Here is a 14412-nt window from a genome sequence, read left to right on the forward strand (position 1 = left end):
CAACTAAAATGTCTGGAATATTTATACACACGTTCAAATGAAATTCTCTCTCTCACACATATATACACATGTACACCCACACACACACGCACATATATGTATATATTCAAGCGATCAGCGAGTGAGCTTTAGCTAAATTGAATCTAAAGTAATATTATACATATATGTGAGTAAGTAAAGCTATGCTCTTAGCGCGTCTCAAAGCTTTGTTTATTGAGTTCCATATTATTACATATATATATATGTATATATATATATATATATATATAAATAAACCCGGCCTTGCCCGTGGCACGTATGTTATAAAATCAGTGTTCTCAAACAAATTTGTAATGATTTTGAAATTGATCGGACGGTAAACAAATAACTTTCATTCAAACGTTTTCCGCCAATTTACCACTGTTGCGAGTGGAATTTTCCAAATCGCTGAAACACGTATTCATTACATTCTTATGTAGAGCTTTGAAAATAAGTTTGAAGCAAATCGGACACAATTTAAAACTTCGCACAACAAATCTTTGAGTCGCATTCCACCCGAAAAAGTTTGGATTCTGCGAAAAGTGTGAAACACGTCTCAAATGATTTTTCTAATAGATCTTTGGAAACGAATTTGAGGGCGAAACGTCACCCACCAAATCTTTGACCTCCATTTCTACCAAGGAGGAACGCATTTTTCGAAAAGTGTGAAACACTCCTCAAATGAATTTGAACAAAGATCTTTGAAAATAGGTTTAGGGCCGATCGGATGGTAAACAAACAACTTTCATACAACCGTTTTCCGCCAATTTACCACTGTTGCGGGTGGAATTTCCCAAATCGCTGAAATACGTATTTATTAAGTTCTTATGTAGAGCTTTGAAAATAAGTTTGAAGCAAATCGGACACAACTTAAAACTTCGCCCAAAAAGTCTTTAAATCGCATTCCCCCCGAAGAAGTTTGAATTCTGCGAAAAGTGTGAAACACGTATCAAATGATTTTTATTATAGATCTCTGGAAATGAATTTGAGCGCGAAACGTCACCCACCAAATCTTTGACCTCCATTTCCACCAAGGAGGAACGGAATTTTCCTAAAAGTGTGAAACACCCCTCAAATGAATTTGAACAAAGATCTTTGAAAATAAGTTTGAGGCCGATCGGATGGTAAACAAAAAAGTTACATACAAACGTTTTTCGCGATTTTTCCACACTTGTGGGTGGAATTTCCCGAAACCCCGTCTTAAAAATTTCAACTTCCTAGCTCTTACGGTTTGGGCTGTGCGTTGATCACCAATCAAAACTGTTTGTCCTGACTGACTGACTGACTGACTGACTGACTGACTGACTGACTGACTGACTGACTGACTGATTGGTGATCAACGCACAGCCCAAACCGTAAGAGCTAGGAAGTTGAAATTTTCACTGTAGCTACCTTATGTGATGTAGGTGCACGTTAAGACGGGGTTTCGGGAAATTCCACTCGCAAGTGTGGAAAAATCGCGAAAAACGTTTGTATGTAACTTTTTTGTTTACCATCCGATCGGCCTCAAACTTATTTTCAAAGATCTTTGTTCAAATTCATTTGAGGGGTGTTTCGCACTTTTCGGAAAACCCATTCCTCCTTGGTGGAAATGGAGGTCAAAGATTTGGTGGGTGACGTTTCGCGCTCAAATTAATTTCCAGTGATCTATATGAAAAATCATTTGAGACGTGTTTCTCACTTTTCGCAGAATTCAAACGTCTTTGGGGGGAATGCGATTTAAAGATTTTTTGGGCGGCGTTTTAAGTTGTGTGCGATTTGCTTCAAACTTATTTTTAAAGCTCTTCATAAGAACTTAATAAGTACGTATTTCAGCGATTTGGAAAATTCCACCCGCAACAGTGGTAAATTGGCGGAAAAAGGTTGTATGAAAGTTTTTTGTTTATCATCCGATCGTCCCCAAATTCATATTTAAGGATCTATGCTTAAATTCATTTAAGGGGTGTGTCACACTTTTTGAAAAATCTATTCCTCCTTGGTGGAAATGGAGGTCAAAGATTTAGTGGGTGACGTTTCGCACTCAAATTCATTTCCAGAGATCTATTAGAAAAATCATTTGAGACGTGTTTCACACTTTTCGCAGAATTCGAACTTCTTCGTGGGGAATGCGATTTAAAGATTTTTTGTGCGAAGTTTTAAGTTGTGTCCGATTTGCTTCAAACTTATTTTCAAAGCTCTCAATAAGAACTTAATGAATACGTATTTCGACGCTTTGGAAAATTCCACTCGCAACAGTGGTAAATTGGCGGAAAACGGTTGTATGAAAGTTTTTTGTTTACCATCCGATCGGCCCCAAACTAATTTTCAAAGATCTATATTCAAATTCATTTGAGGGGTGTTTCACACTTTTTGAAAACTCCATCCCTCCTTGGTGCAAATGGGGGTCGAAGATTTGGTGGATGACGTTTTGTGTTCAAATTTATTTCCAAAGATCTATAAGAAAAATCATTAGAGACGTGTTTCACATTTCTCGCAAAATCTAAACTCCTTCGGTGGAAAATGCATTTCAAAGTTTTTTTTGGTGAATTTTAAGTTTGTTTGATTCCCGTCCGATCAGTTTTAAAATCATTTTCAAAGCTTTTAGAAAACTTTGATTTTATAACATACGTGCCACGGGCAAGGCCGGGTTATACCCGCTAGTAGAGATATATATATATATATGTATATGTATTTGTGCTTAATTATTTTATTCTTGGCTAAGGTGAACTATGCTTAATGAAGAGCATATTAATTTCTTTTGTTATATATATGCCCGGTCTTATAAACATATTTTATAATTAAAGATAGAAATTCTCTCGTTTCGTTAACAATGTCGTTTTTCTATCGGCTTCAATCGTCCATCGGAAACTTTAATCGAGGAATAACAAGGGAGAAAAAGTGGTGTATGATGCATACCTTTACGATATAGAGCAAATGTTTCTTGCATCCATTGCATGCCACTTTTTGTTTACGCCAACATGTATGCTGTTGTACCGTTAAGTTATCAATGAAAATGATAATATTGGTTTGTTTATTTTTGTGAACTCTCTCACATCTCTTACGGTGTATACTCATACTCTTACACGTTTAATCAGTGACAGAGTTTATTAGTTATCATCTGTTCCACGGATGTACAAAAATTACGATGCATCGAGCATCGATAATTTTGTTTGTTGGCTCTGCATCGTCGTTGCATCGATATTTAGAAAAACATCGGACTTTTTGTTTTACTACATGGTCACATTGGTTTGTAATTGCCGAATACTGTTAATAAGATAACTGTCAGTTATTTTTTTTTTTAATGTATGCATATATTCTTTGCTTAATGTAAGTTTCAATCCTTGACGACTCTTTATAAAATAATATAAATATATATGTATATGTAGTAGACAAAGAAGGAGATACACACATAGAGACATTTAATAATATCGCCGCCGAATACCTCCGATCTTTAAAAGAATACATCAAAGTCACCTTGGGGCTGATAGCTAGGCGGCAACTGTGGTCGATGGTGCTGCTGCTGTGGCTTGGGCGCAATGATGTCATTAATCTCATGCAGGATTCCATTGGTAGCTACCACATCACATTTTGTAACTCCGGCGTTTTCGATTTTCGGTCGGCGATCACGTGTTATGCGCAGGTGTTGACCAGAAATGGATTCGATTGAGCGTACAAATGGCCAGTTGGTGGGTATAATACCAGCGCAGCAGACGACGTCGTTAACAATATGCGTCTTGACCTGCGCCTCGAGATCGGGCTGGCTCTGTGTAGCCTTGGACTCGAGGGAGTCGCTGAACTCCTCAAATACATCATTCTTGGGCACCAGAAGTGTAAAGCTATCTGATTCATTTGATAACAAATGGGTCAAGTTGGCCTTGATCACCAGTTCTAGGAATTTGCTGTAGTTGGGATTGGCCTCCAGTGATTTGAACAGATTCTAAGCGGGAGAGCAGAACAAAACGAAAGATTATGCAAAAGTCGGAGCAGCGTTTAATTTGATTCTCACATTCTTGGGCGCTGTCAGAGGGCGATCCAGTTGATGCAGCACAGAGCCGCAACTCTCGTCATCGAAGTGCACCAGGCGGGCACAGTTTACCGTAGCTCTGTTCATTACGTCCGAGAATAGCGCATGAGTGGAGTACAGATTTAGGCGAACATTTATGCCCGCTACTGTAGGCAACGAGCTTTCCGATAGATCGCAGGTCTTAATCATGGGTTTCACCACATGGTACTTGAGAAACTCCAACAAATCTTTGTTGTTTTTCAATGCCTCTGGTTTTTCTGTCAACAGATGTGCCCATTCCGAATTTTGCAATGCCTTGTCTGTGGGTGCAAAGATTGTTACATTGTCCAAATCGTCGAATTGGTCATCGAAGCCAGAGGCCTCCAGCAGGCGCTTGAAGATGGTTAGATTCTTCTGCGACATCAGAGTTGTCATTGGCAGAGCAGATTCGGTGGGCAGAATGGTGTCAATGACATGGAGTACTCCATTGGTGCCCATGATATCAGCGTCCACAATTTTAGCGGCATTATTAATGTAGATAGCAGAGTCCTCTGTTTGATTCTGGGCACTTCGGGTGCGGTTAAGCAGAAGTGGCTCACCCAGTAGATTGTAGGCAGTCGTCTTAGCACCTGACAGAGTGGCCAATGAGCAGAAGGTCAGGTCCAGCATGTGGTTCTTTAGTATGTCTGCGGAGATGTATTTTAAGAACATGATAGAGTTTGATACAACTATATTTCACAAATTTTCCTAAACCCTTGGGACTTACACACATAAATTAACTACAGTAAGATATTAGTCGGATCAAACGCATATATATATATATATATATGTATATGTTTTATATATATATATATGTATATGTATATATATATAATATATATGTATATAGGATATATATATATATATATATATATATATATATGTATATGTTTTATATATATATATATGTATATGTATATATATATAATATATATGTATATAGGATATATATATATATATATAATATATATATATATACATATAAATATATATATATATATATATAATATAATATGATAATATAATATATTATTATATTACAGTTAGCTAGGCCATAATGGGTAAGAAAATCAATCGAAGGAAAGGTTTCATAATTTTTAGAGATTTAGGTCACTTACTGGAGGCGCAGCCACGTCCCTCCTTTAGGGCACGTCGCAAATGTGGCTCCAGCTTATCAAAGGCTTTATCCGTGGGAACAAAGATAGTGACGGGCTTGTCAGCCTCCAGCAGGGCGCTGATGTTGGTTTTTTCCAGAACGGTACGCATGATAGACATATCGGCACGCTCACGTATGAGATCCATTACAGTTTTGGTCAGAGGCTTCAGCACGCCACTCAGCGTGTGCACCAGAGCTTGTTCCGAGAGCTTGTCGTGCTTCTCAATGGGCACACAATTGACGGCATACCGATAGGGCTCCAGGCCCAAAGCTGGCGGCAGCTGGTAACTGTTGATACGTATTCTCTGACCAGGAAGCTCAGTCTGCAGCAGCTTCTCATTGGGCAGATCCTCTAGTTGTACATCGCCCTGTACCGAGTGGAGCTTGTAAATAGACGACTTTTGTGTGTGTTCCGCCTTGGCGTCATCCACGTTCTGAATGATATTAAAATAAATAGTTTAAGCAGGCAATAAGGAGGTACATTTTATTGGCCACTTACGTTCTCCTGCTGATGCTGACCGCGGTACTCCTGGAAGGCGGCATCGTTGGGCACAAAGAGCGTCACTTTTTTGCCTGTGCCGCTGCCCAGCATATCACCAAGCTCGCCAGCACTCTTAGCGCTATCAATAAACTGCTTGGCTCCCATATCCGCAGCAGTTGCTTCGATGTCTTTGATTTCAATCTTTTCACAGTGCATAGTAAAGTCTGCGTTGCGTGGACGTCCATAGCCGTGGCAGCATTGGCGTGTTAGCCTCACCGTTTTCTTCTTTCCATTTTGATTGACGCTGCGTATGAAGACAACAATTAATCATGATTCACATGCAATATTAGCTTTCGTATTGAGTTGCCCTAGTTACATCTTTGTGCAGACGTGCTTGTTGGGTTTTTCAGCACAGGAGTTTACGCTGAAATGGAATTGGCCAAAGAGTGGTGAACGCACTACGTTGCCAGCGCCATCACGTTCCTCACCGAAGCTGTCCACAGTTTCACTATCAGTTTCCGTGTTTGCGCCTTCGTTTTCTTCCTTTTCGGTGCACACATTAGGTCTTCGAGTAGACAATATGGGAATGAACAAAAATTATTTTTCTTTGGTAATAAACAATGTGTTGAAGAAGAGAGACAGAAATTTCATAATTAACACATATTATGAAGACGCATTACTTAAAAAAACATGTTGTGTACTATAGGAACATAATTTGGTAGTAAATATGATGCTTAGCGAATATCTACATATTTTTATTATTATTATTAACAGTTATAATTATAAGCGAAGAATACCAATATTTCATATACATCCGACTGGGACTTAAAGTTTTTCAGTCGTGTTAGATATATACATATACATATACATAAACATATGCATATACATATACATATACATATACATATACATATACATATACATATACATATACATATACATATACATATACATATACATATACATATACATATACATATACATATACATATACATATACATATACATATACATATACATATACATATACATATACATATACATATACATATACATATACATATACATATACATATACATATACATATACAAATACATATACATATACATATACATATACATATACATATACATAAACATATACATATACATATACATATACATATACATATACATATACATATACATATACATATACATATACATATACATATACATATACATATACATATACATATACATATACATATACATATACATATACATATACATATACATATACATATACATATACATATACATATACATATACATATACATATACATATACATATACATATACATATACATATACATATACATATACATATACATATACATATACATATACATATACATATACATATACATATACATATACATATACATATACATATACATATACATATACATATACATGCAATATCGCTGTTCTTTGCACAACATTTTTAGCCACTAAATTCATCTCGAACAATTCCCTAAAATGTTCATTCGATGGTTTGTGATTATTGGCCTAGAGGAATTTTTCTACCACTTGCTAATATCTTCGACAAATCGTTAACTTGCAAATCCAATGTCAACGTGCTCGCAATCACTATCTATACACATATATATATGTATATTTATTCCTAAGTTACCAATACTGTAAGAATCCAACAAACGCACCCTAAAGAGCACTTATTTATCTGTCCCTCAATGTGAGCGCTGATGAATTGTTTACTTTATGGATTCGCATATATGTATATGTTTATTCACATAGTTATATAGCGTACGTCTGTCTAAATGTATGATATACTATATGCTTTATAGAATTAACAGCTTAACAGTTTTGCCTGCCTTCAATTTAATTGAATTTAATTATTTGAATGTGTGCGTAACAAAGCGGACCATTGAATGGGGCATAGTTTTCGAAATTTCTCGGTTTATACATATATAAATAAACATATATATATGCTTTTATGTGGGCCAATTTTTCAATTGCCGCGTCTGACTTTCGTTCTCGGTTTAACAAAAACAAATGCAACGAGTACACGACCAGTTTATTTCGCAATTTTGCTTGAATATCAATTTAGGAAAATGCAAACGACATCCATATCTATATAGAATGCATTATAAATAAGTTTACAAACACATTTATTCATTTACGTTGCATTTAATATATGATATTTAGCTGACTTTTCTTCTGGAAAAGCGATTAACAAAGAAATCGACGGTAATCTTGAGGCCCAGTCAAGCAATTTGCAAGATCAATTGCTCAAGTCTTTATTTGCTAGAATAAAGTAAAATTAATAAAATAGAAAATGATGCACGATGACCGTTTACTTTACCACATCAGTTAACAAAGAAGTTTCATCGGTTGGCCATAAGGCAAGCTAGATTACCAATTGCATTATATTTAATAGCTCTAATGAACTTGACATTGCGCTTGGTTATTGCCAGATGCCAAGATCGTCGAAATCAACCATGTGCGGTGATTAGGAAAAAAAACTGAACCTAGTGACCATAGCAAATGGGGAACGTCTATATAAGAATTGCGCGCTTTTAGAATGAGAGATTTGGAAATAATTGGATTGAGAACTTGACTCGACTCAAATACGTGAATATGATTTTAAATGATAGAGTTTAAGAAATGGTGTATATATTTGTAATTAAAATAATAAAAGAGTAAAGAATATGGTATATCAAAAGAGAATTTTAGTATTTTGTATATACACAAAAATAAAATTCTCAATTGTAAAGAAACTGAACTTTAATTCTAATTAGATAAGAACACTTTTTAATTGAGCCGAATCAAATTAAAAAGTAGGTAATTTCTGTTGATTCACTTGTTATATAAGTGTTTGAAAGAGGATTGAATTCTTATAAGGATCTATATAAATAAAAGAGTTTGTGCTGACTGGCAGCAGAAATTTAAACTAACGGTTGAAAGTCAAATTTGACCTCCAAGTGTGGGGAGGGGATGTTTAAAGTATTAAAAACAATAAAAACAACGAAATAATATAGGTGAGCCTTACGTTAATAACGTGCATGTGTGGCTTAGGTGACTGAGCATCGGACTAACGAGCCAGGCACCGCCGGTTCAATTTGACTGACGGTTGTCCATTCTTATATCTGATTAATAATATTATTATTAATATAAAAAGCAATAATAATAGGTCCAAAGAGTAGGGCGGATGTAAAGCTGATTTATGCGAGAAGTTTAGTGTTTTGCCCATTCGACTTTAAACTTAATTTTTAAAACTTATCATAAGGAAGTAATATGCAACTTTGAAATTTCCACCCGCAACCGTGGGAAATTGAAAGATATTTGATGTATGCAATTTTTTTTATTTACCATCCGATCATCAAACTAACTTTCAAATACCTTTCTGAAAATTAATTTGAGATTGTTTTACAGAATCCAAGTCTTGGTACTGAATTCGAAAAAAAAAATTCAAATTCATTTTCAAATATATATGTATAATATAGTTTGAGACGTGCGGTACAAGATAGTACGGTTAGATTTATATTTTCCTCGAGCGGAAAAATTTGTGTCTTTAACTCTAAAAACTTAAATAATGATGTACTCACCCCTTCCACCAAGGCTCCTGAGCGTTACCAAATCCGAATCCACCAAAAGAATTGAAAAACTCATTGCCAAAGAAGGGGAATGATTGCTGGAAGAACACAGCTGGGTTGGGCGAATTCACGTCCGTGGTGATGGCATCGACATCTATGGAAGAGATTGCAATTGTATAGAGGCTTTCCGTGTAATTACAGATTCTTTGGCTTACTGAACGGCTTCTGTTCAAAGCCCGTGGTGTGGGCCTGGGTTGAGACAGCTGCTGCTGCAGCTGCCGCATCCTGTCGTCCCTGTTGTTGGTGGTGCTGCTGCTGCTGCTCAAGTGGCACAAACTCCGTGTCACTGATGCCGTCGTTGTCGAAGCTGCTACTGTAGAGTGGCAACGGTGGTGCATTAGCTAGGGAGCTGTGCCCGACCAGCGGGGCTGGCGGGGGCGCTGCCCAAACACTGGCCACACGCTGTGACGACTGAGCATGCAGTGGTTCTAGCGGTGCTAGTGGTGCAAATGGTATGGACGCAAACATGGTGCGATGCAGCGGTAATGGACGTGTTAAATGTTGCATAAAGCTGTTGAGGAGGGGCGGAGTGGGAATGATGTGTTTTAATGCTTAGAGTGTGTTCTGTTTTGTTGACCTGTGTTATGGTTGTGTTTATATTGTGTGTTGTATTTTGTGCCGTTTCATGCAAATTCCACACCAGAGCTTAACTATCCCTAAGCGGATCCCCACCATAATTCATATGCCTTCCATTGTTCCGCACATAAAAGAAACTGCGGCATGCCTCGGCATTCCCTCTATATATATTATACAGTATACGATCCGATCGTGCCCATTGTTTAGCAATTGTTTTGCGAAGCATTTCTGTGTGCCGCATACTAATTGTCTGCCTCCATTAACTCAGCAGCTAATATCATACAAATCAAATGAAAATTAATTTTTTTTTCTAAACGCCCAAACAAACCTGCAAAAATTCCCAAATATAATGCGCTGTACTCTGGAGTCATTAATTAAATAGGATTTATGCCTTTCGATTTTAGGTGAACGAAAATAAATTCAACACCAATAGCCAAAATGAATTTATTTGTACACTTTTTACTCATCTCAAACTCATTCCCATGAGTCATTTGCACGCTTTGTGCAAACAAATGTCCACCCGCTTTCTATTGAAAAAACAATAACAAATAATTTGTTAGCTAACTTTTCCTATTTACCACTCAAATTTGGAACCTATATATTTCACATATAAATAACTTTGAGTGTCTGTAACATTTTCGGGACCTTCTTTGTTGATTGAGCTCATTATAAATGCGCGCCACGAAAGTTAATTAAAAAAAAAAAACATTATAAGAGCTGACAAAAAATAAAATATAAATAAACAAATGTATACATATATAAACAATATGCTCGAAACGGCGAACGTAACAAAATTTTATAATGGCCACGCTCGGTTAACAGCGAGTTACTTCGGACTTCTGAAAATTTTATTATTTTTGTTTTTTATGGCATCTTTATCTGGTATGAGTCATGATTCGTTTCTTGAACAAGGGCTTAAAATACGACGAACTGCTTTATAAAAGCTCTATAGTGTTCAAGAAGTTTCTTTTAAATGTACATTAAAAATTTATGTATGAAAATTTGTCGAGTAAGTCGACTATATATCACGAACTTCGATTGCAGGGGCTGGCTTGACCTTAACTTGCATCCGCTGGCATTTGGGCAGTTGCATTAGAAAAAAAAGATATTTTTCAAATATAGTTTAGTGTAAAAAATTGTCAAAGGAAATTCGGTGTAAGGAAATTATTGATGTTCAATAAAAGAAGTATTGATATTTGATTTAGTTTAGACATTTTAATAACCTGACTCTCTAATTTGCAATTAAATTAGGAAATGAAAATATATTTTGCTTCATATTCGAACCGCTTTCGCTAGGCCAATATTGTTCAATGTGTTTTTTGTTGCCAAAAGATGGGTTCTCAGCGAGACTCGATTCGTTACGTTAAAAGACTCTAAACGATTTGGAAAGTTTGTTAATTTAGTCATGAAACTTCTGGAAGATTTGATCGTTAAAAGAAGTGTATAACGAATGCATAACATAGAAAATTGTAAATTATGAGCTGTGAACAAAATCAGAAACGCGTAAATTAAATAAAACTGCCGCCTCGACTAGCAAGGCGAATGGTATTGGCCATAGTTGTTGATCAACGGACTGGTCCCAATTGTTCCACTGTTATTTGATTAAAACGCCACCATGGAACATAGCCACTACGTTACACAGAGGTAAGCAGGGACAGGCTTCTGGTTGACCCAGTTTTAGATTTAGAAAAGTGACATCAGGGCATTAAATTGGGCTGTAGCATGGTTCAAAATTGCATCTAATGAGGTGTCAAATGTTAATTCACTTCATGTCAAACCATTTTCGCGGGCACCCTAATAAATCCTATTTAAAATTGTGTCGAAATGAGTGGCGGCTGCTTAAGTTGGTAAACAACTAAATAGTTAAGGGGCCCACAGCTGGTTTTAAAGGTTGCTCGTTGTAGTCAGCCATGTGTGAAAGACCCAGACATGCAAACAACGACCCACAGATATAACAATCATCTGACAAATACCGTCAGTGCTTTTGCATCTGCATCTCTCGCGGATGCCCTAAAGTCGATGACCCACTTTGCATAGACATTGTTCTCAACGCTGTGAGTGTTGTTGTTGTTTTTTTGCGCAATGGCTTTCGCAAAAACTTGAACTGCAGGGCTAAGTGATCTTTGCGGCGTTTTTGTGTTGCGAACTTCGATCGCAATTCTCTGCGCATATCGCCTTGTGCCTCGATTCAATTATCTTATAATTCAACAATCTCTTGTCAGCCAATCCGATTGAGAAAGCAGAGAAATTTGAGATATACTATCTACCGATTAACATACGTTTTTACAGGGTATGATTATAGGCCGATACGTCTGGTGGAGAAGTAAGGTGTTTTTAGTTGTTTCCAGTTTTACTGATAAATTGAGGCCAAAACTTGACTTTCTTTTTGTGCTTTGGGCAATATTTTGTATTCTTTTGCTGTAGATTCTTTTTTTCGGTTCAGTTTATTTGCAATATTGTTTAACGAGTCAAGTCAACGTTGTAAATGGTGAAATTCCACCAACTAAGCAAATAAAGTGCTTGCAAAAATTATCATAAATTACTAAACTCGCAATTAGGTGAGCTTTTATGATTTGTCAATAGAAACAAAACTATAAAAAATCAAAGTTGTCGGGTCAATATTTAAACTGAACGGCATCTGGTTGGGGCGAAAAGTGAGATTGTGGTTATTTATTTAGGAAGAGGTTTTAGGAAGAGGTTGCTAAATGCTGGGAATGTTCACTGAGAATTTGAATAGTTCACCTGAAAGAGCTTGATGAAGAGTCTACATCTTCAACACTGGAAGATGAACGGATATATTCACTGTAAAGAAGGCATGCATTAGCATGGATCGCGCAAAGTTACTTAAGCAACAGGCTAACGACTTAAATTAGAAGCATAGAATTGTTAGTGCCAAAATTGAGAGTGTGGGTACATTTTATGTGATAAAAAAATAAACAAACACATTTTATATAATATTGTTTTGAAATAATACAATGTTAGAAAACAGTTAATAAAATACCACAAATATTGTGACTAACAAAATGGTAAATGTAAAGATTTGACATATAAATTTACCTTAATAATAATAAAAAAATGACTGGTATTAGGAGGTTTAAATACAAATTCTCATAATTATTTGTGTGCTTACGGTTATGCTGTTGGACCACCCAGCTACCATATGAAATTGACATTTAACAAGAAACTCATTAACTAGAAAACTACTTAAACAATGTGCCTGAGCTACGGAATGCAAAACACAAAAACCGCACAGTCATAAATAAAATTTACAATGTTGTTTACTTACTCGCTGTAGAATGGTACCGCTTGCACGGAGCAGAGTAGGAGCAGGCATGCCCACTGTCTTAGCATCTTGCGGTTGTCAATGTCACAATAATTGTCTTAAATCAAGTAGACACTAAAATCTTAAAAAACAAGCAAAAAGACTATGAAATGAATAAACGCACAAAATTTCACTGATTCAAATGAAACAGCTGTGACTGGGAACGGAACGGGGACGAAATCCAAACTGAAAATACTGGTTTTCCACGCCAAAGTGCACTCGAATAGGTTGAAGAAAATGTAGGTGAATGTGGACAGTTATGTGGAAATAAAAGAAGAAATTTTTCCACTGTCTTTAATCACTATTTGCAACGTCAATAGTTTCATTAAATTACTCTCTATTAGTAATGTATTTATTTAGAGTATTACAAAATTGACACACATAACATTTTCATCCAAGCAAGTCGCATTTTGTGTGTACTTGGGAACATCAGAAACTGTTTTTGAAACCTCTTCACTCGCATGCACAGGCAACCACACAAACACACTCTCACGAATACTAACAATTTACTGTAGCCGACGATGTTGACGTTTTGAGCGGCAGTCGAAAAGTAACTGGCTTAGATCGCACTCCGTCTGCTATTTATAAACTGTGATCGCTGTCACAGTGAGGCGCTGAGAGCGACGTTTCGATGGCTGCCGGCACGAGCTTTGGCTCTCACCAGCTTTTGTTGACCAGACAGAGAGAGAGAGAGGGAGAGACACAATCCAATGCAAAATTCGTAAAATATTGTGAAAGTGCGCGGCAGATCACAGATAATTGTTTACACTGTACAAAACATAGTGTCTTTATCTTGCTAAGGTTTAGATTGAAGAACAAAATAATTCTGCTTTGCTCGAATTTGTCATGGTTGCAATCCCAATTACAAGGTCAAATGTTATGGAGTTCCTCGGAATTAAATCTAATAGAGGAATACAGCACTACCTGACTGTCATGGGTATTCTATTCAAACGAGTAGTTGTGTTCGGTTATTCCAGAAACAATACCGCTTACACTCATCTACGCTGAGTTGCCTTATTAAAAGTCTGTTCATATAGTATTTTTGTATTTCGAATGTGTACATGTGTATAATGTACATATTTAGGTACTTGTCTTACAAGAACATATGCCTGAAGGCTGTTATTTTTTTTCGATTACCAATTCTTAGAAAAATGAGATGGGTGTTTGATGATTAAGATTTA

General features: G+C 36.4%; 1 protein-coding gene across 6 annotated transcripts; it reads right to left on the reverse strand.

Annotated features, from left to right (window-relative positions):
- Positions 1-2684: 2684 nt before the first annotated feature.
- mfas (midline fasciclin) lies at positions 2685-13825 on the reverse strand. 6 transcript variants are annotated; one of them, XM_064684715.1, is made up of 10 exons: positions 13735-13825; positions 13196-13313; positions 12652-12711; positions 9489-9643; positions 9286-9427; positions 6053-6241; positions 5695-5980; positions 5158-5629; positions 4004-4686; positions 2685-3934 (listed from the first exon to the last, which is right to left on the reverse strand). In XM_064684715.1, the coding sequence occupies exons 2-10, from the start codon at positions 13258-13260 to the stop codon at positions 3449-3451; spliced, it is 2538 nt and encodes an 845-aa protein (XP_064540785.1). In that variant the 5' UTR covers positions 13261-13313; positions 13735-13825; the 3' UTR covers positions 2685-3448. The 6 variants fall into 6 exon arrangements, with proteins under 6 accessions (XP_064540785.1, XP_064540730.1, XP_064540933.1 ...); XM_064684660.1 differs by having other exon boundaries at positions 9489-9646; XM_064684863.1 differs by lacking the exon at positions 12652-12711.
- Between the last annotated feature and the right edge of the window lie 587 nt (positions 13826-14412).

This window comes from Drosophila montana, unplaced genomic scaffold, assembly GCF_035044405.1.
Source record: "Drosophila montana isolate Dmon_TW-CO22-7 unplaced genomic scaffold, ASM3504440v1 contig_1083_1, whole genome shotgun sequence".
NCBI classification, from domain to species: Eukaryota; Metazoa; Arthropoda; class Insecta; order Diptera; family Drosophilidae; genus Drosophila; species Drosophila montana.